We start from the raw sequence: 26353 nt of genomic DNA, 5'->3' as shown, positions 1-26353 counted from the left end.
TTGGTATTTGTTTCATTAGTCGATTGTTGTTCCAAAAAGTTTCTACTTGTCAGCACTCAAGTTTTCAAGATATGTAACTTAAAAAATACAGAAATCATCCCCGTATGATGCATTTGGCATCATATGATGCAAAAAGCAGCATCATATGATTCAAAATGCATCATATGGGGATGATATATTTAATGCAAAATGCATCATACGGGGATGATTTTGAAAGTTACATATCTTTCAGACTGATATGTTTTTGTCCATGTCTGTCTGGAACCGTATTCCATTTTGTCTCAATGAACAGACACAGTAGGTATAACAAGTGTAGGCCTTTATATCCTGCAGTTATACACAAAAACACTGTGTAATGAAATACACATTCAAAATGTAACGTCCAAATTAAATCAACCTGAGGATTACTTCTAAACTACTAAATCTACCAATGACAGATATGTTCCAAGGCACTTTGCATCTAAAATCGCATTATGTAATATCCCTAACACTTTACAGACAAAAATGTAAAGTTAAATCAAATGATTTGAATTGTATGTGGAGAACAGCTACATAGAACAACATGTAACCAGAACCATGACAAATACTAATATGGATGAGTTTCAATTCATTATATCACAGTCTGATTTCAACAATAATTACTAGAAAGAAGGCTGTGTTTATTCCTGTGATGAATAACAAAACACATTTCTTCTCTACTGCCAACAAATCAAAGTGTGAAAGATAGATAAATATCTTTTAACACAAATCTTTGGTGACCGGTTTTCATTTAGGCAAATGTAGTACTGCAATATCCTACACAATATCTGAACACTGGAACCTTTCTAAACTCACAGTATTTTTTAACTATGTACAAAATCAAACGTTTTGCTATATTGTATATAGCCTCCTTATTGTTATTTTATTGTGTTACTATTTTCTTAAGCAAATATTTTTCTTACTTTTTAACTGTGCATTGTTGGGAATGGGCTCGTAAGTAAGCATTTCACGGTAAAGTCTACATCTGTTGTATTCGGCGCATGTGACCAATAACATTTGATTTGATTTGGTATTCAGCAATGAGTTGTTGTCCAAGCAATTCCCAGAGAATGGCTCTTCTCTCCGGGTCCAGTTCATTTTACCGTGTGACCTCCATCCGATATGTCATTTATTCATGGCTCCTTCGTTGAGTAGTCCTCGGCAAGCTCCGATCACTCAGTCTGTAGCACACACGCAACGCTGTACGCCCCACCAACTTGACGGTACTGTGTGATGAGTATAGGTCAGAGGTCACTCTGTAGCTGAGGGGTCAGTGAGTGCACCAAGTAGACTGTCCTCTGCCAGTTGAGACAGGTACTTCTGTGAAGAGAGGAAAGAATAAAGTTAGCTTTGTGTACGTACTTGTAGAGAGCTCCCCTTTAAGTGGGATATTAAACTGCATTCAAATACTTAGCTTATAACACGGCTCTCCACGTTTCACCTTTATTTCGCTTTCCACTATCATACACTACAACTCCATCCGACTTCCTGTGAATTTTAAAATAAGGAGACCTGATTTATCTATATTGAGTTTCTTATGCATATTCCCCTGTATAAACTCCTCAGCCAGAGCTACTGCTGTTTGACACAATAGTCAAGGAGAGAGACTGAAACCTAAGAGAGTGGAATGTGCTGAGAGAGAGGCAGGTGCTTCCTGAACAGACATGAACCTGTCTAGTGTCTACATTCACAGCAAGTCCTGTTAAAGGCAAAAACCATCATCACCAACCAGCTCTCGGCTAAGCGGGTAGCAGCAGGGAGCCCACACACACACACACACACACACACACACACACACACACACACACACACACACACACACACACACAAAACCCCTCAGCTTTTGACGGACAGCGCATCTGTTCTTGAGGTTTTTTACCCTCGCAATGTTATCCATCAAATGTGAAGGAATCTTTTCCCCTTCTGGCTGCTTCCAGCTGTGCAGCTTTGCGTGTGTGTGTGGGGTGTTTGCGTGTGTGTGTGCCTGCTCGCATACGTGTGGGTTGAGGTCTCCGTCCTGGATGGGCATTGAGCACTAATAGGTAACCTAATACAACTCCCAGTACTCAACACTGTGAGGGGGCCTTCCTGTGGTATAGGGCTGCCCCTTCCACTGCCTGTTCACAGCCGCACAGAAGGACCCTGGCCAGCTGAACCAAGAGCCTATTGGGAATGAACTGAAGAGCACAATGGGTCTAACAAGTGTAGGGCTTTCTAACCGCCAGTTAGTCACATTGCTTGTATACAAAGTAGGTCCCCAGGAAGGACTAGAGCAGCTGGGCCCATTGGAAGGGAGCCTTTAGGAAGTAAAGTAATTGATAGACTCCCATGGAGGCCACACTAACACCCTCTACTCCACTCACTCATCCAAAGTCTCCTTTTCTGACACCCCACTGTAGGACTCCCCCCCCCCCCCTCCCCCCTCTCTACCACCCACGGTGGAGAGGGAAAAAAGCTTTGGATTGTGCTGCCAGTTTTGACGTGTGTGTGTGTATGTGTGTGTGTGTGTGTGTGTGTGTGTGTGTGTGTGTGTGTGTGTGTGTGTGTAGGGATAGTGAGTGACTGATCTCTGTATGTATCTTGTGCTTCGTCTCAAACTGTAACTCAACTCTAAAGACATTTTTCTGAACTTTGGTCTCACAATGATGTCACTGAGTGATAAGCTTACAATGTTTCCCTGTAATAACTTATAAATATGTTCATAACACTTCTGCAAGGGGTAGTGTCCTCCCCTCTTCCTCCTCCCCTCTTCCTCCTCCTCCTCCTCCTCTTCATCCTCCCCTCCTCCTCCCCTCCTCTTCCTCCTCCTCATCCTTCTCCTCTTCATCCTCCTCCCCTCTTCCTCCTCCTCCTCCTCCTCCTCCTCCTCCCCCCTCTTCCTCCTCCTCATAACCAATCATAATGACCTATGGTAATAGTAAATGTGTTACTGTACCTGAAGGTTCCTGTAGTGGACAGCACTGCGACAGTGAGAGGCCTTGGCTGTCTCCTCGCTGGTGTAGAACAGGCCACACAGTTTGCAGTAGAACCCCGTACTGGGCACGATGAACTCCACCCCTAGAACGGCAACACACTAATCAGAAAACCGCTAAAACTCCTTTAGAACAGCGACATACCAATCAGAGAACAGAACATGTACCCCTAGAACAGCCGCAGACCAATTAGAGAAGAGAACCCCCCGACCATAGAACAGCATCAGACCAATCAGAACACAGCCCATGTAGCTCTAGAACTGTTAATAAAAGTTGTTACAAATGTGATTACAGTGTTACTACACAGGTACTAGAGTAACGTAATGTAGTGTTACCAATGGAACTGATTGGCTGGAGAGGTCACACAGGGCTAAATCCCAGGTCTGAAACAGACCCATTTTCAAAGGCAGCTAGGATGAAAGTCAGCAGGTGCATGGCCCCTCCACCCCTCATCAGTTGCCTTGTTGTCAGTGTGACAGAGGGGAAGTTATCAGCTGTACTGTCACTGTCTCTCTCATGGGAGAACACAACACCAGAAGCTAGACACTACTCAATTGTGAATCTATCTCAGCCATGCTATCAATGACTGCAGCATTTGGCTATGAAACACACACACACACACACACATACACACACTAACACACTCAAAGGCCATCATAGTGCACTCATGTGATAGAAATAGCACAATAGCCCATGGTGAAAGCAGCTACAGTATTGAGTCTATACAGTGTTTTAGCGTTGACCAACACTTATGCAAGGCACAGTAGTCCATGTGTTGCATGTGCCTATGTCATTCCAGGCCTAAATACACACATCTCAGGGGTGCGTTTAACACCTTGCTCTCAACAAGTGGCCAGCTGAAGCTACCACATGCGCTCTTTCACTCCAGGCAAAGATAGCATCGGTATAACAGGTTGTTGATTCATAATCATATTATATTCAATAAGCTTTATGTGTCCCCAAGGCCAAGGGGCAATTGTTACTCGGCTTAAAGTCACATTGCAGATAGCATACAACAACAACAAACAACAACAACAATACTTTATGTAAATAAAAGTAATTTGGTCCATACCCAGAGGGATGCTGTGTTCACTGATAGCCTTCTGCCCTCTAGAAGGTGAGGGAGCCCCTATGTCTATCAGGTTTATAGGACATGGGACATGTGTTGAATTCTGGATTACTGTGAAAGAGAAGTGAACATTAGTTACCTATAAAATCTGTACAATAGTAAACAGGAAACATGGATGACGATTCAGAATCCCGATACTGGCTTATTTTAGCAGGAAGTAAAATACTGGACATATTATTTTATAGTGAGAGCAAATGTTCTGTACCTCTAGGAGTCTCAGCCTTGTGCTGCTGTATGTCTGGCTCCATGACCGGTACTTCCCTCCCCACGTCCTCCATCTTGTGTATTACATCCTGGGTCTTGCTGCTTTCACACGCACCAACGTGATTGGTCAGCGTCAGCTCCTGCTTCGGCTCTCCTCTCTTCAGTACTTCAGCTTCCAAGTTCGAGCACGTCTCTTCCAGGGCTGCCTTGAACTCCGGGTTGGGGAAATCATTCAGGTCTGAACTGAGCTGTTCTGAGGCTACTGGGATGGGTAGCTGTGACTGTGGCTGTGACTGTGGCTGTGACTGTGGCTGTGGCTGTGACTGTGACTGTGGCTGTGACTGTCGCTGTGACTGTGGCTGTGGCTGCGACTGTGACTGTGACTGTGGGTGTGACTGTGGCTGTGACTGTGGCTGTGACTGTGGCTGTGACTGTGGCTGCGACTGTGACTGTGACTGTGGCTGTGACTGTGGCTGTGGCTGTGACTGTGACTGTGACTGTGGCTGTGGCTGTGGCTGTGACTGTGGCTGTGACTGTGGCTGTGACTGTGGCAGTGACTGTGGCTGTGACTGTGGCTGTGACTGTGGCAGTGAATGGTCTGTGGGGCTGGGGTTTGTGCTAATCTCCCCATCTTTCTCCTCTGTAGGAATAGGATCCACCACCCTACCTACCCCACCTCCTCTGCCCGACTGGGTATCGTCTCTCTGGGCTAACTCCTTCTCAGCGCAGGGCCTGGGACTGGGGGTGGAGGTTGATCGTGGAGCCTCCCCCACGTCCTCCTCCTCCTCTGTAGGATCGTTGTGGAGGTCTGAGGCTGACACGTCCTCGTGCTCCTGCAGTTCAGGGAGGTCCGGTTCGATGATGGAGTCGTCCTCTCCTACCTCGTCGACTGTGACCAGGTCCTCCATGTTCTTGGGGTACCAGCCCTCACCCTCCGCGTCGTCTCCACTCTCCCACTCCTCCGCCTCGCTGTCTTTTTCTCTCTCATGCTTGCCACTTCCTTGAGGAGAAACAGACTTCTCTTTGGATTGCTGATACTCAGCGGTTTCTCCCTGTAATGAAATGGCATTTGTTTGTAAATAAGATATACTGTCCAACTTCAAATTTATATATAAATCTTACTTGTGTACAATAAATCCTCTCACTTACATTATTTTCAGTAGTCTCTCTTTCCGGTTTCTCCGTCCCGTGTCTCCTGGTGGGTTTCTTGCTCCTTCCCTGTGTCGGGGACCCTTCTGTCTGCCTCCTGTCTTCTCCTGTCCTGGTGGGTAGAAACTCCTCTCCCAGCTCTGACTCTGAGTGTCTGGATCCGTGGTAGTCCGCTCCATCCCTCCTCTTCGACTTGAGTCTCCCCTCCTCATGTCTTTGGTACTGTTGCCTCAGGGGCTTCTCTGACTTATACATTTGTTCTTTTTTGTAGAAGACCTCATCCATGTTCCTGTACGAAGGGAAGGGGGGCATGCCCTGAGGGCTACCCCGCGGGTGGGGGTACCAGTCTCCCCCCCTGTTTCCCCCCCTCATCCCCTCCCCTCCTCCTCCTCCTCTTTCCTCCGCTGATCTGGGACTGATCCGGTCTCGGTCGGAGGGTTTCAGGTACGGCTTATTCCGTCGATCCTGCATCCTCCCGTTCAGCCTGTCGTCATCCATTGTACCTCCGTTCCTCCATGGCACCTCCTCCCTTTCCCTCTCTCGTTCTCTGACCTCCTCCCCCCTTCTCATGTGTTGGGTGGTCCAGGAGCCCCGTTCCTGGCCTCCTCGGCAGGGTGCCCCCTGGGGGCTGTGGGCTGAACTACAGGAGGTAAAGCTGGGGCTGTGGGAGCGAGGGCTCAGAGAGCGGCTGATGGGACTACGGGACCGCGCTCTCTCTGGCATGTAGCTGAAAGGAAATAATATCATTAATATGCAGTTTGTAGTCAGGAAGTAGTGTTGGATAATTTCATCCAGTTTTTGTCGTTTTCTACAGGGGATCGATCATGCAAAGACAATCGCATATTACAAAAAAAAAAACGCCACTCAGAAAATGTAAAAGGAAAGAAAGAAAAAAGTTGCCTTACTGATCAATCTCCTGCATCTCGTCCCTTTCCCTCTGAGAGTTGATATCCTGTATGATTGAATCAACGTCTTTACCTGGTTTCTGTATGAACAGAGCAGAAGAGAAACTCAAATGAGCATTTTACACCATAATATGATACTGTACAGTAGATACAGTATACAGTTGGTGTGAGCTAAATAAAAACGCAAATGAACATTTCAACACCACAATGTGAACACAATACAACTGTCGGTCGGTGTGAGCTACTCACCTTGAGCTGAAGCTCCATGTATCTCTTGGACATCCTGATCAGTAGTTTCTGATCGTTGATCGTGGCTGGAGTCAGCTGGTAGTATTGAACCATAGCCTGAGCCGCCTCAATGTACGCCATCTCCACAAATGCCTGTGGAGTAAAGAAGAAGAAGAAGAATACTTTATTGATCCATTTTCCCTTACAGTGTCTTACTTTATCCCAACCCCTTCTAAAGACATACAAACACACACAGGTTGGGGATGTTGGAGAAGAGGGTATTCACAGTGCAGGCTGCAATGCCCCATGCAGATTTTAGCGCTTAAGTGACTTGCTCAAGGGCACAACTGCAGTTGAGTGGAATGAGAGAAAGACACCAATGTTAGACAATTGTTTCTGACAGTTTAATGTCCTTTTTTCAAATAACATTTTTGCAATAACATATGTCAATCAAGGTCCGAGCAAATCTTCTAAAATCACAGCCAGGTTATCATATTTCATTGGCATCATAAATCAAAAAGACAGTTACAATCTGCTCAAATTAATTTGTAGGTAACGAACACCCATGATTTTAGTATCGTCGATCCCCTTGAATGTGATCTGGGTGACATTAATGAGTCAATTTAATACAGTATCTGATAAATGAAATTCTAGAGACTTGAGTGAGACATCATGTTCTGTGATAAAATAGTTGGATGGACCGTAGGAAAAAATACATCATTATCACATTACAATATAAAATGGTCCATGAAACCGTCAGAGAAAAAGGCATCTTATCGTATTACAAGATAATATGAAGGGGAAACAATCCATCTGGTCCATAGCAATACAGGGGTATTTCAAGACATTAGGGAACTGCTCCAGTTGTCAAGGGCAATGACTTTTTTCTCCCAAAAAAGATCTGTGACCAATATTGTGACTAGACTCCACAGTAGAGCTGTAGACATTTGTGAGGGGGGAAATGGTGTATCTGGTCCATAGCAACCGAGGGTTATTTCAAGACGTTACAAAGGGCCACACGTCCTTTGGTTTCCATTTCTCCATGTCAGTTAATTGAAGTGTGAGTTGACTCCTTAGTGGAGCTGTATACATTAGTGAGTATTTGTTCTGCAGTGATATCCCACAGGGCTAATGGCAGTAGCTGTGAGGGTAAAGCGAAACCACAGGTTTGTTCTTTGAGGCATTTCCAATGACTAGGGCTCACTGTGAGGAGTCTGTCGGGATAGGTCTCAGTCGTTAAGTTAATCGTTTAATTCATCTTTTAATAATCATCAGGTAAGACCAAAAACAAGCTCACATTTTGGCCCTTCTGAGACTAGAGTTGTGCACCCATGTTTAAAGAGAATAACATTGTACTGTACCTGGTGGGTAGAGCGCATGAGGATGTAGTTGGTAACTTTGCCGAAGGGCAGTCCCAGGTTGATGACATCATTCTCTGTGCAGCTGCCCTCGGGGAGGTTGCAGATGTGGACGACCCGTCCTGTGATCGATTTCCTGGGTGGAAATGGCTAAAATAAAGAGAAATAAGAAAAATGCATCAGTATGTTTATTACTGTTAAAACATCATAGGATTCGTGTAATATTTCATTGTATTTCATGTATTATTTACACTAGTAAAAGTCTGATTGAAAGAATAAATTACAGGTATGCTCTTATCTATAATCCCAAATATGACAGTAAAGCTTAGACAAAGTTTACGGTCAAAAACATGTCCGCTTTTAAGAAAAGAGCACAATGATCTGAGAAATGGTCATACAGAAATGCAGTCCATTCCAGGGTGTTGCTGTCTTCTTCCCTCTTTTTGGAAGACTTTTAAGGTCAGTGAAAATATTTGACCCTACTTCAGCCACAGACTGTAGACCTAGACTAGACTGTGGGGAACTATTTCCTCCCTAATGTCAAAGCACTTCAGCATTATCACTCACACTCAGCTACAGAATGTGATGTATCCCTCCACTCTTAGAGCGTATCCCTCCAGCTCAGTGGCTCTGATATAAATAGTTCCCTGGTGAAGCGACATGGTCGCCGTGACAGCATGACGTTGATAGTGAGAGCTTTCTCGTTTGGATTTGGGAACATTTCAGCTGACCAGGTACAGACATCCATAGCGCACACACACACACACACACACACACAAAGACCCAGACATCCCAGTCATCTTTGTCACTAATACCTCTGGATTGCCAAGTATAGCAACCCCCGCTGCTCCTCTCCCCCCTACCTCCCCCCTCTCTCTCCCCCTCAGAGTGGTTTTAATTTACACCCAGGGGCAGCTCTCAGCTCTGAGGTAAAAACCATTGGCCTCTCATCTGACTGAATAATGGCCAACAAAGTAAGTGAATGAAGAGGGCGTCAACACTTTTCCCTAATAGCTACGACACCAGATGTAATGGGAATCATCATCATGGGTCAACCTATGGAATATATCAACCACTGTGTTGTTCAGTTGATACAGCACTGGATATACAATAACATATGCTACTGTACACTACTACTCAGACATATACCGTTCACTTAGGGGAGAACATCCAACATATCTTTATTTTTGTATTTTATTTTTAGCTCTGCATCGTTGGAAAAGGACCCGTAATTAAGCATTTCACTGTTAGACTACACCTGTTGTTTACGAATCCTGTGACAAATAACATTTGATTTGATTTTGATTAGAAAATTCCAAGAAATTCCAGGCCAAACCGGGATCGTTCCTAACCCTAACTTTCACCTTCAGATCACTTCAAAGCAAAATGTGATTATGTGTCACATAAAACAGCACTGACAGACAGTCCCTGACAGCCGGGGGTTTGGGTGACCATGATATCACCCAGGGCGGTCATAAATCCCTCCCTCCCATCCCTCCAGGTTCTCCCCTAACCTCTGCCCTCTCTACTGTCAAATATGTCAGTTAGTGCTGGATTTCTTCAGATCAGATTGATAAGAACAACAACACTGCAGCCTGACAGACCTGAGCTGTCCTTAACCATGACATTACCCCTGAGACGGGCCCAGCTAGCCTGACAGACCTGAGCTGTCCTTAACCATGACATTACCCCTGAGACGGGCCCAGCTAGCCTGACAGACCTGAGCTGTCCTTAACCATGACATTACCCCTGAGACGGGCCCAGCTAGCCTGACAGACCTGAGCTGTCCTTAACCATGACATTACCCCTGAGACGGGCCCAGCTAGCCTGACAGACCTGAGCTGTCCTTAACCATGACATTACCCCTGAGACGGGCCCAGCTAGCCTGACAGACCTGAGCTGTCCTTAACCATGACATTACCCCTGAGACGGGCCCAGCTAGCCTGACAGACCTGAGCTGTCCTTAACCATGACATTACCCCTGAGACGGGCCGCCCAGCTAGCCTGACAGACCTGAGCTGTCCTTAACCATGACATTACCCCTGAGACGGGCCCAGCTAGCCTGACAGACCTGAGCTGTCCTTAACCATGACATTACCCCTGAGACGGGCCCAGCTAGCCTGACAGACCTGAGCTGTCCTTAACCATGACATTACCCCTGAGACGGGCCCAGCTAGCCTGACAGACCTGAGCTGTCCTTAACCATGACATTACCCCTGAGACGGGCCCAGCTAGCCTGACAGACCTGAGCTGTCCTTAACCATGACATTACCCCTGAGACGGGCCGCCCAGCTAGCCTGACAGACCTGAGCTGTCCTTAACCATGACATTACCCCTGAGACGGGCCGCCCAGCTAGCCTGACAGACCTGAGCTGTCCTTAACCATGACATTACCCCTGAGACGGGCCCAGCTAGCCTGACAGACCTGAGCTGTCCTTAACCCTGACATTACCCCTGAGACGGGCCCAGCTAGCCTGACAGACCTGAGCTGTCCTTAACCATGACATTACCCCTGAGACGGGCCCAGCTAGCCTGACAGACCTGAGCTGTCCTTAACCATGACATTACCCCTGAGACGGGCCGCCCAGCTAGCCTGACAGACCTGAGCTGTCCTTAACCATGACATTACCCCTGAGACGGGCCGCCCAGCTAGCCTGACAGACCTGAGCTGTCCTTAACCATGACATTACCCCTGAGACGGGCCGCCCAGCTAGCCTGACAGACCTGAGCTGTCCTTAACCATGACATTACCCCTGAGACGGGCCCAGCTAGCCTGACAGACCTGAGCTGTCCTTAACCATGACATTACCCCTGAGACGGGCCCAGCTAGCCTGACAGACCTGAGCTGTCCTTAACCATGACATTACCCCTGAGACGGGCCCAGCTAGCCTGACAGACCTGAGCTGTCCTTAACCATGACATTACCCCTGAGACGGGCCCAGCTAGCCTGACAGACCTGAGCTGTCCTTAACCATGACATTACCCCTGAGACGGGCCCAGCTAGCCTGACAGACCTGAGCTGTCCTTAACCATGACATTACCCCTGAGACGGGCCCAGCTAGCCTGACAGACCTGAGCTGTCCTTAACCATGACATTACCCCTGAGACGGGCCGCCCAGCTAGCCTGACAGACAGTTCCCCCCTTTACCTCTACCCTTTGTCCTCTCTGCCTTCTGTAAAATGTCCGGTAGTGCTGGATTTCCTCCAAAGAAAATCCCTATACATGTAAGAACAACACTGTAGCCTGACTAGGGTTGCAAAGGGAGGGTATATTACTGGTAACTTTTGAAGTTTACCAGTACACTACCAGAATTCTGGTAACTTTCAAGGAATTTATGGAATTTTATCAAATTACATCTAGGGGCCTTTTTGGGTTCTCTGGCCCTCTGTGTGGCGTTATCACATGTAAAATATATAAAATAATAAAATAAGATGATTTTAAAATAGAGAAATAGAATGACAAAGCTGTAAAACATTATGCTAAATATAAACCATCAATTTAGTGAATACCATTGGTGTTTAAAATGAGCGTTTCAGCATGAAATATCCTTTATTTATTTTTACACACAGTTATTTATTTTACTATGCCAATATGTCTTTATTGTAAATGTTCTGCCGCTAAACTAGAAGTCAATAGTTGGAAGAGTTGCAGAGTTAATTGAAAATAATGCCATTGTTGATTAGATGCTTTTTTCATTAATTAGACTATTTTCTCTTGGACCGTAGGGTCTGTCCACTAGAAACTCATGGACAATATGGACACAGATATAAAACGTGAATACTTTATATGAATACTTTCAAGTATAAATTACCAAAGTTACCATAAATTGCCATAGATTACCTGTTAATTACCTAAATTACTGAACGTTCTGGTAACTTTGGTAAATTACCGGTAGTTTTGCAACCCTAAACCTGATGTGCCTGAACTGTCCTTAACCATGGTACTACCCAGATAACCATGGTACTACCCAGGGATGGGCCACCCAGCCTGCCTGACAGACAGGTCCACATGTGGGACAGTCTGGGGTCGGATTCTCCTGTTTTTATGTTAGTTTGAGTAATGCCCAACGATCTTGTGTAAACTAACTTGACTGTCTTGTAATGTTAAGAAAATAAACTTGCATTGTGCTTGACGCCACAATGGTCCCCATACACCAGGTCACAGGCTAAAATGGGGGAACTCTTACCAGCGTATCTGTATAGCTAACTATTTCCAATAAGGAACACTGCTACATTTGATAGTAGACAGAAGACTAGACTATACTAGTAGATGTGATGAATTGGGAAAGTTATGTCAAAAGAACATTGCTACTGTGCTGCTACCCTATAATCCTCCCCTAAACCCAAGATTAGAACCAAGATGTTGCACCCCAAGATTAGAACTAAAATGTTACACCCCAAGATTAGAACTAAAATGTTACACCCCAAGATTAGAACCAAGATGTTACACCCCCAAGATTAGAACCAAGATGTTACACCCCCAAGATTAGAACCAAGATGTTACACCCCCAAGATTAGAACCAAGATGTTACACCCCAAGATTAGAACCAATATGTTACACCCCAAGATTAGAACCAAGATGTTACATCCCCAAGATTAGAACCAAGATGTTACACCCCAAGATTAGAACCAAGATGTTACACCCCAAGATTAGAACCAAGATGTTACACCCCCAAGATTAGAACCAAGATGTTACACCCCCAAGATTAGAACCAAGATGTTACAACCAGTTTGTAAAAATAACATTGTTACTGTGCTGCTACCCTAGACTCATCCCATAAAACCCAAGATTAGAAATAAGATGTTACACCCCAATATTAATAGGTAGTTGATGTGAAGAATATTGCTACTGTGCTGCTACCCTAGACTAATCCTCTAGCCCCAATGTTAATCTATCCAAAGCCCTGATTGCCTACAGGGTTTAATAACTCTCTGGCACGCCACCTGACTTTAACGGTTTCAGATGCGAGAGTGATAATTCTATTAGCAGCTCTGTGCCAACTACCACTAGGCTAAACTAGCTCTCACGCGCGCATATATATATATATATATATATACACACACACACACACACACACACACACACACACACACACACACACAAACACACACACACACACACACACGCACGCACGCACGCACACACAATAAAGGTCGCAGCAGCCCGGTCAGTAAACAGCTACAGAAATAGACAGCAACAGGCTGTTAATGTCCTTGAGGTGAAAGAGGGAACAAGAGCCTTGCCACCGGGCCGGTCGGTCATCGGTAGAGTGTTGCATCAGTCAGAGTGTTTGCCTTGTAAATATGTGGTCCAGCGATCTGGACACTTGTTCATGCTTTTACATCCTTTGGATCCATAAGTTGAGGGTCATACAGTGTCGATGTTTCTGGGCTTGGGGAAGATGTTGACGCTTCTAAATCACCGATCTTGGATTAGATTGCCCTAGTCTTAAACCATTAGGAGGATGAAAAACCTCTGACCTTGAATCAGTGGTTAGAGACTTGTTCATACTTTTATACAGCCAGAGCCTTACCCCTGACTTGAGGGTCATACGGTGTAGATGTTCTTGGGCTGTGGAAAGATGTTGACTCTTCTTAACCACAGCTCTAGGATGACATTACCCCTTGCTTCAATTTTAATCATTAGAAGGGTGTAAAAAAGCCAGACCTTGTATCAGTGGTTAGAGACAATTTCTGTACATTACTATACATCTATGTACTGTTGTGTATAAAAAAATATTATTTCAAGTCATAATCCTAAAAATGACCAAAAGAAAGCACTGGTCCTTACATTGACATTGGACATTGCCAGTGTTGGATGTTATTAGGTTAGCTGATCTACAACAGCTGTGGATGGACTAAAGTGTTGCTGTTGATTAGTGTGTGGAGGCTGACAATGGCAGATGATGGACACATCTGGTATACATAATTGGGTTTACTGGTGTACGGGGTGCTGCGTTTCTGTTGGGAGATTGTATCACAATCACACACTGCCTGACCTACAGCTGGGTTCAAATGCTATTTCTAATACTTTATCTGGGCTTACTTGAGCTTCGCCTAGCGCAATGGAACCAATAGAATAGTTGTAAAAGTGCAATCCCCGCCCATCTGGCACTCAAGGCAGACTAGAGCAAACTCTCTAAGTATTTGAAAGATTTCAAATAGTGTTTGAACCGTGGTCTGGTGACCTATTCATCAGGAACTGAAGTGAAGTTACAATTATAATACATGAGGCAGTTAGTTAAGTTACCAAAGGCCCTGCCTGGCAAATGTCATCACGGCTTGTAAACACATTTGAAACCTGTGATTGGAATGACATGGCCTGATGTTTATCACATGGTTTATGATGTCAGGGTTCAATTGATATTGCAATCAATTACAAGAAAGACAGATGAAAAAAAAGAGAGAGAGAAAAAGAGAGAGAGAAAGAGAGAGAGATGTTTTCGTGCACCAGTGAATGTTTTGATACTGCTACCTAGAGTCAACCAAACATGCTTGCAAATTCCCACTTTCACTCACAGCAGTCTCAGCGGTAGATCTGCCCCATAGACAAACCACTGATAAAGAACGTAGCCCTTTACACCCGTACCTGTACCCGGGTTGAAAATTGCAGATTTGGACACTAATAAGCTTCTAAATTGGTACGCAGTGGCTGTACAGTAACATGCTATACATGACGTCAGAGCTCAGGCTTTGCGCTTCACAGCTCTGTATGGGTTTTGACTGACAACCATTCTGAACATGAGCACCGTGTGCGACAAGAAGTTGCCCCCACCCCCACTCTAATTGGGCAACTTTTAGCACATTTTGGGTTGTCTGAGTGAGGTAAATTCTGTAAATTACGAGGACTCTATGTATTTTGAAAGATGAGACGATGAGAATTATAATAAATACCTCTTCGATGTCATACAAGCAAGCCAAACACCTGTCAGTCCAAATGTGCACTTCACATGTCCATATCATGTTTGATGTACAGTTCCAAGATGACATGGTGTTATACCCTGGGTTGTCCTGAACAGAATGGGTCTGTGTTTGTTGTACTGTGAAGAAGGACCACGCATCTGAATGCACTCATGACGCTATTCTACGCGCACCAAATTTACGATCTGCTTCTCTGAATTGCCTTGTGAATGCCTTACACTGTAAGATCGTATTTTATCATTTAGCTAGTCATGTTGGCAATAGAACAAGCTTTCAAATGATGCCTTGACTGACCCAGACTGCGATTTATAATGGATAGTTTTGGGATTGCGTAAACAACAACAGTCATTGTGTGATGGTGGGGATGCAGGGTTGTGTTCCAAACAAAACAACTACAAGTGTGCTTGCTCTAGTTCCTCAATGGCACAGCTAGGAGAGCTAAAAAAAATACTTTATAGTTGAAGACTTCTTTGAGTCATAAAAGTGCATTGAAATTACTTAGGAACTGTGCACACTTTGGTGAGGTGTGTGGCCACTTGGAGACACCAGTTAGACCTCACTCATTTTTTTGTCTTATGTTGCACCTACCCCAAATCATGTTACTTACACTGAGTGCACAATCCATAGTATTTTTCGATTTCGTTATCAAGAAATGCGGCGAAAAGTAAGGTAAATGTAAAATGCACATCAAATCAACAGTGTCATGTTTGGATTCAGTCTTGTGTCAGGTGAACTGTTGTGTCCTCACCTTTAGACTAATAATTTCCCCATAATCTCCAAACTGTTCCCTTTTAATTGCTACCATAGTTATGCATATGCTTTTCATATTTCTTCTGTAAGAAACATTTCAATTTAGCCCTATCCATATAGGCCAATTCCCATTAGTGTAAGGGGTTAAAACGCACACTTCAATGGCAGTGGTGTGAGTTGATAGAGGGGTGAGATGCGTTCTACAAGAGGAAGGTTTAGAGCAGTAACAGGAGTCTCACTCTCTCATCGCTCAATGCTCTGACAAAGGATTTGAGACCCAAAACTATTTATACTCTTCAAGTGCACTCTCAACCAAACATTTGACTGAATTATACTTTATACACTCTCAAGAGGCTCAAAGCGTAGGAAAAATATAACAAGTTATGCTAAGTGCTGTGTGCAGGAGCTTATTTTACACCCTCCCTCTCAACCAAACATTTAATTTTCAACTGTACACTTTACACTCTCAACCAAACGTTATGACTAGCAGCGTGCTGTGTCCCTCGAGAGACATTCCTGTTTGTTTATCCAACGTTGGATGAACGTTAGATCCTCGTCTGAGTGGCCGAGCCCTCCCGGTTTTCCTAACACAGAGGACCCCGCCACCCCGCGGGATCGCCTTACGGTTCCCGTCGAGTCCGCTTGGTTTGAAACTCAACCCCCCTGCACCGCCAGGCCCTCCTGTGGATCTGTGTGTGTGCTGGAGGTCGCAATTCTGTTTCTGTTATTTCGTTTGACCGTTAAATGTAAGCCACTGTGTATTTCTGTTTGCGTACTGTTGTCATGTAAACTGCATTGTAGTTAAGCCCTATATTTAATTTGACTCTGCATATCAATACTACTACTAAAGATAAATGAAGATGTCAGCAGTGCTTGTATCAGGAGTGAGTTGCTGCGGTATAGACCTAGGCTATGAATGCAAATTATTATGTTATAATAATTTTGAACTTGATATTCAAGTGTACTATAAAAAAATCACAAAAGTCTCAAACCATACCGTAGACTAGTTGACAGAGTTTAGCTGACAGAGTGTCTGTTGACTATTATATATTTCTAAACAGACCACCAAAGTCACATTACTATAGGCAGCCCTGCAAGGCTTGCATTTTGCTGGGGAAAATAAAACCTCCATCTGTTGGGTTGCTGGTAGTTGGGACAGCTGTAGAGTTTATAGGGGCTAACATTAGCACATGTATACAAGGTTTTCCACTGACATGATAAAAGGCATCGTAAATAAAACAGTGTCAAATGGATCCATAGGTTTCTGTGGAAGCCTATCTAGCCTGGTCCCACATCTGTTTGTGCTTGCCAACTTGGTAAGACAGAACAGACACATCGGGAACCAGGCTAGTTTTTTGTAGGAGTTCCACAATTCACATCAAATGCTTTTAAATCTCCAATAAAAGTTATTGCCTAACAACAGTTGACAATGATAAAAGTTGTTGCCTAACAACAGTTGACAATGGTGACATGTTTGTTGGTGCAATAGGCATCAGTGTGTTGTTCAAAGGAAGAAATGTGAACATGTTTATAGTGGAAAGGGACGTAGGCCTATTCCAAGTTGTCAGTTTGAATCAAAATATTGATAAAGCACACAAGCAGACACGCAAAAGAAATAACATGATGGGACTTGAGCGCCATATTTTCTCACTATGGAAGGCTATCACTCGATCCAGTGACATAAAAATACTTAACCTCGGACATAAAATAGCTAAAAAGGTTTCCTCAATTAATTCCACAGATAGAATGGCCACCTATAAATGTCACTCTGAAATAGCCCGACAAGCCGTCGTGGCGATACTCTACACCTCAAGTAAACCCAAGTAAGACCTCACATCAAACAGTATGCTGCCAGACACACACACACACGGATGCGCACAGACACACACACACACACAGATGCACGCACACACATCACCCCTCTCCTCACTTCCTCTCCTGATGGAGAGGGCGTATTGGTACACCTTTTAAAGGACCCACGTGGCACGTTTACACCTCCAAGCCAAGGTGCCCTGTCATATGGTGTAACAGGGTGTAACAACTGTTTCTTACATGTACCACATGGCACAAATAATATAATATAACATAATAAAATAGAATGGATCTTTGGTGAAAAGGGATTAATAAAAACTTTTAAAAAGCTATACTGAAAATGAAGTAACATAAGAAAAATTATCTATTAATACTCCATATAAATGAATACCGAAAATTCAACAATTGCATGTATAAACCGTTATTATCTGTCCAGAGCCTACAGGGTTTTTGTAACTGTGTAACTACATATTCACGTACGGTTGCGATTTAATCCCCATTAGACCCGTTTTATCACTAAAGAGGAAGCAGAAATCTGGTCATTTAATTTCACGTGTTTACAAGCCAGGCATTTTAATTACATAGTTTGTAGGAGATATCAGTTTGAAATCAAATCAACACAAAAAAAATACTCAAAATGAATATACAAAAAGCAACAAAAACGAACAGTGATTATGAAAATATATATGTATATATGTATTTTTGTGCAGTTTTGCACTGAAGAGTCCTCGCATATGCTTGTGATAAAGTCCATTAGACCCGTTTTATCACTAAAGAGAAAGTTTAAATCTGTTAATTTCACACACATGTTTTCAAGCCAGGCATTTAATTACATAGTTTGCCGGAGATATCAGTTTCAATGGATTTAAGTTGTCAAGCAAAGACAAAAACTGCTGTCTGGATCCACAGCTGTCAACAAGGCCTTTCGCTGGTCCGTTCTTATTTACTGACACAACACACAACACCATCCGCCACCACAGCTTAGAGATAATAACAGCTGAAACACAGAGAGATATGGATGGAAGCCAGTGGTCAAACTATAATAATATGCTATTTAGCAGACGCTTTTATCCAAAGCCCCTTGCAGTCATGTGTGCATACATTTTTACGTATGGGTGGTCCCGGGGATCGAACCCACTACCCTGGCGTTACAAGCGCCATGCTCTACCAACTGAGCTACAGAGGATTAAAACAAGTGTGCACATCTCAGTCAATATGGTACATCTGATTTAGTTCTTGAAATAAAAAATATACTGTATTTAAAAATACATAAAAGAAGTAGAACTGACTGGAGAAACACTGCCTTACATCAAGAAAAATACACCTTGGCACCAATACATAGCCTATTCTGTGCCCCCACGATGGGCCCCCATGTTGTGCCCTTCCTCTGCCATGCTCTCTCTAGGCACAGAGGCAAGCCAGGGCAGAGGTGGAACAAGGTGACATGTCTAACCAGCTTTCTCACAGACACACAACACATCACAAACCACATAAACAATATGTTGATTAAATATGTAGGAATAGACATATTCAATTCAATTATATTAATAACTTTAAGAGCAGAGACTGTGCGCCAAAGATGGTGGATATATAAAAATACTTCACTCAGGCCATTTACCATTGAAAAAAACGGTCAGTTCCTGTCTACTTAATCTGTGATAGCAGCTGGGTCTACTTAGTTCATTGACTTCCATTGAAACAGAAAAGATTAGGGAGTGGGATGTCTCTCTTCCTCTTCCGTCTCTGCTGTGCGCAAAGTAGAGAATCCCGCACATGCGCAGAAGCTTCAGACCTTTAGAAAACATGGCTCTGCAGCCACTCCGTAACTTTAATTAATAAGCCATACTAAATACTTATTAGTGCTTTATAAATTATTGTAATGAATGTAATGCTTATAATTTGTAATGCTTATCAATGTTTATAAATGCACTATTAATATTAATTTATTGATAGTGTATCTACTACTTATAAATAGTTGATTCATGCTGACTAGTTAAATTAAAGTAATATACTTTATTAATAAGTTATTATAAAGTGTTACTATAAAATCAATCTGTCATTCTGCCCAAATTTACTATATGTATTTCACAAAAGCACGTATTTACTAATGTCGATATATACAAAAGCCAAAACATTGACCTTTAAATGGTTTAATCATGCTTACTAATGAAAGTTATTGTAAAGCGTTACCCAAAACTACAATCCTTATATCTCATTCAGTAGGGATTTACAGTATGTGTTTCACAGCAGCATTCTTACTAATCTTGATAAGCGAAAGCCAAACATTTGTCTGACCTTTTACAAGTTTAAGTACCCCAAACTGTACAATCTGTGGTTGTAGCCTACACGTATTTACATTCACACACAGCAGTAGCACATATCCCCTAATCTTAATAAGCGAAAGCCACAACATTTGTCTGACCTTTGACCCAGGTGGGAGTTGGGTAAATCCAGCCCCTGACATGGGATAGGTCCTCATGGCTGCAGCTGGTAGGTTAGCTCCGGATGATACATCTGGATAAATATGGAGGAAACAGGAACAACAGGACCATGAAACACATGGGATCGACTGAAGTTTATGTTGTGTTAATTCTTGACTGTGAAGAAACCAGAAAATCACAATTACCTATGTTTAAATGTTGTCATCTTATCCTACTTTTGCTTGCTATGTTTGTATCATGGCTGTTCTTGAAATTAAAGGACCAGTCTACTTCACAAGCTCACCTTAAAAAATAAATAAAAATACATCTTGGCTCTGATAAGAAAATACCAGATTTCTATTAAAAGAAGTTGTACTCTCAAAATATATTAATCTTTACTTAGAAAAAACTATAAACCCCAGACAAATAGTGTAAAAATACATCAACAAGTTGCACAATTATTAATAGTAATTTACATAAATATTAAACGTTTTATTGGTGTTTTATAAGTACTATATTGAGATGATATCAACACATGTACACTGAAGTTATCCCCATCTGCTCCCTACTCCCTAGATCGAAGTATCCAAAACGAGACCCATGCCATGCACCCTGCAGTCTAAAAATAGCATCAGTTCCACCCCCATCTACCACATATCTATCACATATTTCCCCTCTTAAAAACACCACAACATTGACCTCCAACCTCCAACCCGAGGTCTTTGAGACACACACACACACACACACACACTCCAACCTACCTTGATTGGCGGTGGAAGAGTAAGCCATGGAGTTATTCACTCCGACGTTGTTTAAGCATCCTTCAGACGACCCGGCAGGACCGTAGTGGACAGCTCCGGCTGTGATGATAGCACTGCAGACAGAACGGGACGCAACAAGAGGCTTGTTTTAGTTTCCTGACTAACTGACTGAGTGATCTGGCTACCTGCCCCTGTGCTGCTCTGTCCTTCCTGGCTAGTCTATCTGGCTGACTAACTAAACGTATGAAAGAAAATTCAATAAAGAATGTTGCACACTCTATATACAGTATATCCCAATGATTTAATGGGTATTAATTACACCAATGTTTCGGGCATAATGCACCTTCTGCAGGGACGCTACGGGAGACTAGTTTTAGATTTCTGACAGACTGACTGACTACCCTCCCCTCGACTGTCCGTGCCTGGCTGTTGCTATATCTTGTGACGGGGGAGTCTCATATTCATAAGCCATTAAGGCTGTATATGGAACATAAGTGTAAAATCAAATGCCTCGGCTGTCCGGGGATATTTACTTTGGGAATAGAATAGCTGTGTAGGACAGGTCAGCCATAATGGAGGAGATCAGATTAAGGTGAAGACATGACTTAATGGTCACAAGAATATGACGATTAAATGTACAAAACAAGGTCAGAAACTAATACATTTGGGCTGAGAAGCTGCCAAATAACGTATTAAACTTACACTGGAGCTTGTTACACAAACTTACAAAATAAGGTCAGAAACTAATTCATTAAGTAACTTATAAAGCATTTTATAAAACATGTATAAACACATATAATGGCTTAATCATAAGTTATTACAATTTTGTAGCCCATATCTGACTGAAAGGTACCCTAAGAACGTAGCAAACTTTCAGTGAAGAACATGCTACATGCTAAGAACATGCTACACAACCTTTGAAAACAAGATCAATATGTAAGACATTTAGGAAAAGTTTTTGATAATACGTTACAATAAGGTACACTTTCTAAAGCGTTTCTAATTATGTTATTAATGATTTATAATGCATTTACCAATGATTAAATAACCATTAATGATGTAGTTATAAACCCTTTAAAAACCCTATTGTAAAGTGTTACAGAGTTTTTTGCCTATCTGACTGAAAATACTTCTCAAACCCACAGTGGAGCACATGTTACACAAAATGTCAAAACAAGATCTAAACAGAACACCTTTAAGAAATAGTTTTAGCCTATACTGTATCTAACTGAAAGGCACCCTCAACACTGTATTTCGCAACCCACAGTATGAGAGGAACCCGTTACACATGACTCATTTGTTGTCAGTCCCTCCCTATTCCTAGACAAGAAGCAGCAAACCGTTTCTAGATCACACAGAAGCCTATCAACGTGCTGTCTAATCGATTTGACCTCACTATAACTCATAACTCACCCTTCAGAGTACAGCAAGCGGTTCTGCAGGTGTAGTTTACCTTTCACGTGCTGGTCCCAGTCCTGAAAACACACATCCAACCAGACCCAGTCAGATAGATAGACTCTGACTCACTGAACGCTAACCCCTACCTCAGTGCACCCCCATTGAGCACCACGACATGCCCCCTGTGTGTCTGGCCCTGATGATGGGTGGCTGGACTATAATTAAAGGGGCAACGACTTGGAGCGGTGAGCAACGGCTTCTGGAGCAGCTACAGTTAGCCTGGTCCCAGATCTGTTTATGCTGTATAGTCAACTTGTCGTGCCAATGGGATGTAGGAGTCCCAAAGGAGTAGGCTAGACTGCACAAACAGATCTGGGACCAGGCAAACTGTAGTTGGCTCTGTGGTATTGTATTATGACAGCCTGCATCCTACAGTAAAAAAAACATAGCATTTTCACACTATTATGGCAACATTAATGACCCATACTCACTATTGTGTTACTAAATACTCTTATTACCCTTTTCACTCTACCAGGCCAATCCAAGTCATACTGTGCCGAGCTGTACCTGTTTAAGCTTCCACCACATTTGCTGGAGGAACTGCGCTGGAAATGACAATGTGCAAAGAAAATATCCCAACCAGTACAGTATGGTTCAGGTTGGCATGGTAGTGTGAAAAGGGTAGTTGGCTTTGTGATGTAATGATGTTACAGCCTGCACACTACAGTAAAACGAAGCTGTTCCTCACACCCCCATTCGAAGAAGAGGCCATTCACAGTTCACTTCACACACACTAATGAACTAGTTGTTGAGCAAAGGATCTATTACAGAGCTTAACAGTAGAAAGAGCAAGATGCTAAAGGGATTGAGTTCAATATTCACACCATATAATTAGGAATTAGAATACTAGAATCGACTTGAACCTTCTTATGATAGGATAAAGGTCAGCCATTTTGGTCAGGAAGTTGATCAACCATGGTTTGCCAGTGCTGTGATAAGATATTATGTAAAATAATGAATTTGATGAATTTATCTGCACTGTATGTTTATTAGCAAGCTAGCCAGACAGCTTTAGAGGAATGATTCTAATATTTCATTTTTTTAATGAACTTCCAATATACCAACAAACAATGCAGTCAATCCACAGCCATACACTGGTTGAAATCAGTTGATGATAGGACTTAGACAAGTTGTAAATGCAACAAGAACTGATATTGTATCATATAACAGCTCTCACAGCTTTCCAAGAAAACTCAAATAAATATACATTTATGGTCTGTTTACATATATTTTAGAGGCTATTTATACAGACAATTGGTATAAAACCTGTATAAGCTGTCTTTATAATTATATGACAATATTTTAGGTTGACAATAATTATATTACACAATTTCTGATTTATCACATGCCTTACTTTTATTTTCCTGCATAATTAAAATCAGGATTACGCCTCTACTGCCATTAATTCCAATCAGACTGGTTTGGATTTCTCCCTGACCAATTTGGCTGCAATTTCCACCCCATTCTGGAACTTTTAGGGTTTATGACATAAACCCTCTAGTCATTTAATATGATCTCTATGGTTCAGACACAACAGTAAATGAAAATTGAAACGTATTAATGATGTATGTTCACTAGAGTAAAACCATATGTTATCCCACATCGTCTATGCCTGCATCTCAGTTTCATAGAGCAATACATTCTAATAGGAGTGTCACCAAGCTTGTTCAATGTAAGTAAGTGTTTCTCTAGTTTACAGGACGTTACATGTTTCTCCACAGGAAGTGACATACTGCCCACAGCAAATTACATAATCCCTGTCCAGTGAGCTCCACCCACCTTGAGGTTATAGACCTTCTTCTCACATATGGTGCACTGGTGGGGCAGGTGGGATGGCGTTACGGCGTGGTAGTCATTCAGCTGGTGAGGTTGGAGTGGTACGGAACCACCCGTAGACAGGGTCTCCTCTCCCCCCTGCAGGGGCTGCTTGTGGTATCCTACAAACCCCTGGATGCCGCCCATGCCTGCTCCAAACGAGGAAGTAACACCCCCACCGCCGGAATTGAACTTGGGGTCAGAGGTTGGCTCCTCTGGATTGTACAGTTCCTCTCTGGCACGGAATGGCTGCCCAGTCCCCATCCATACTGTGGCAGTATTGGAAACCATGTCTAACCCTTTTCCCGTGTGGCTCATGTTAGCTGGGCTTTTCCACTGCTGCTCCTTAAAAGCGTTCTTGTTCTGATCGTTTTGATTCCCAACACCGAACCCAGCCTGTTGTTGTTGCTGACTCTGATCGTTTTGTCCATAGAAGTCAATCTGAAAGCTTTGGTTTGTACTCTTGGCCTGAGTCATGATTGGCACGTACTTCCCTTGTCCCTCTCCGGCTTCACTCAACGCCACCGATGTCCCCCCTAGGAAGCCATACTGGAGACGCTTATCCGTATCTAAAGGGTATGTTGATCCGGCTTTCTTGCCGTAGTCTGATCCACCATGCTGGTTGGCCTGTTGCTGCTGCTGTTGGTTCCCTGAAAAACCCCCACCTCCGTAATGGTTCAGCCTCACATTACCATGATTCTGGTTGAACCCAGCCCCTACCATCGTCCCCAGGGCAGAGTTGGGGGGTGGCGGGGGTGGCGGCGGTGGTGGAGGCAGTTGGAAGGCTAGGGCACCGGAGTGGAAACCACCACCAACTGCTTGGGCATTACTGACCATGGCCGAGGCACGGAGCTGGTTGAAGAGGGGCTGGGACATGGCCACATTGGCGAGGACCTGATTGAGGGAGAAGATAGATGAAAAAACATTGGTCTCGAAAACAGCCTAGAGTTATTTGAAAAGTGTGTGAAAATAAAAGTTTGCATTTCAGAATAAAGGTCCCATATATGTAAATACAAGCAAACCAACCAACCCTGTTCCATTCCTTACTAGTTTTGTGTGTATTGGGTATATGTTGTGAAATTGTTAGATATTACTTGTTAGATATTACTGCACTGTCGGAGCTAGAAGCACAAGCATTTCGCTACACCCGCTATAACATCTGCTAAACACGTGTATGTGACAAATAAAATGTGATTTGATTTGTTACAGGCCTGATTGAGGAAACTGTATAACACTGTAAGTATGTCAAAATAAAAGCTTTCATTCCAAAATAAAAGTCCTATGTACCGATAAATACAGGCAAACCAATCAATTCTGTAACAGACCTGATTGAGGATGCTGGCTGCGTTTGCGGAGTTTGCGTTGCCCCCCACAGCACTCTGGGCCAGTTTAAGGCGGTGGAAGGTGAGCTGGGCCTGGAGCTGGGCTAGCTGAAGGCTGGCGGGTGTCAGGAGGAGCTGGGCGTTCTGGTGGTTCCCAGCCCCACCACTCAGCTGGCCCTGGCCACCGCCCACTGGCTGGGGCTTGTTATCATTGCCGTCGGACACGCTGGTGCTATAAACAAACAGAGAAAAGTTGGATGAGAAAACGTAAACAACAGTAGCTATAAAACACAGCTTTTAATCAGAGGTTTGGGACCCACTGTTTAAAATGAATAAATAAATACATTATATAGCCTTAATATTTAGCTTCTGTGCCTTCTGTGGAGGAACTACAATGCGTATCAGGATCATAGGCCATTGCATTATAGAGGAACCGGTAGCAGTAACAACTTGTTTCGCACCACGCATGGTTAAACGAGACCACAGAAGTTTTGTAATCAGCTGTAGACATTAACACTTATCCACATACCCACATAGCCACCACACAACCCCAGACCCTTCGCGGATGCGACCCCGTTTGACTGTGCCCTGTCCTTTCGTGTTCTGATGAATGTGCTCACATGCTGGCTAAACTTAGTATCTTGCACTATCAATCAAATCATCTATAGAACCCCATGACTTGACACAGCCCAACCCGACCAACCAACACCCCCGATCCAACACTCTAGAACTAGAAGGCAAGAGACCAATTGGATTAGGGGTGGGCAAGGTCCCAAGAGAAAGTTATTTTAGACATTGATGGACATGGCAGCCATGTTGTTTTCTCACATACATGAAGGTCTATAGCCCTGCATAAGGGATATTTTGTTTGTGACAAGTAACAACACAGCTTCTTCATAGGGTTAGTGTCTGCTGGGTTCAAATTGTGAAATATGGACAAGAGATAAATATAGATATTTAGATCGTTGTGTTTTTCTTCGGAACTTGGAGAAGCAACTAAATCTTTGTGAGGATTAGCACCCCTTGGTTTGTGTTGCTACTGGCTTGTAGAGTTGTCATATGGTCTTACGGAGAGGTACGTTTCCACATCATAAAGTCATCACGTCAGTGCTGTTGCTAAATTAGACATCA

The 26353-nt window shown here is 43.3% G+C and overlaps 1 protein-coding gene across 1 annotated transcript; it reads right to left on the bottom strand.

Moving 5' to 3' along the window:
* Positions 1 to 1269: 1269 nt before the first annotated feature.
* Positions 1270 to 25454, bottom strand: LOC311123910 (RNA-binding protein 20-like; the record flags this gene model as incomplete). The annotated part of the gene is made up of 14 exons (XM_084198125.1): positions 1270 to 1338; positions 2954 to 3075; positions 4063 to 4170; positions 4325 to 4655; positions 4728 to 5375; positions 5473 to 6199; positions 6378 to 6457; positions 6627 to 6758; positions 7967 to 8113; positions 19869 to 19960; positions 20628 to 20740; positions 22041 to 22102; positions 23865 to 24794; positions 25226 to 25454. Coding segments are annotated over 14 exons (3790 nt in total), but the record flags the coding sequence as incomplete, so codon positions are not given.
* Between the last annotated feature and the right edge of the window lie 899 nt (positions 25455 to 26353).

The sequence above is a fragment of the Coregonus lavaretus genome (assembly GCF_964263955.1).
Source record: "Coregonus lavaretus genome assembly, contig: HAP1_SCAFFOLD_679, whole genome shotgun sequence".
Taxonomy (NCBI): domain Eukaryota; kingdom Metazoa; phylum Chordata; class Actinopteri; order Salmoniformes; family Salmonidae; genus Coregonus; species Coregonus lavaretus.
This window is presented reverse-complemented; position numbering and strand designations above follow the sequence as displayed.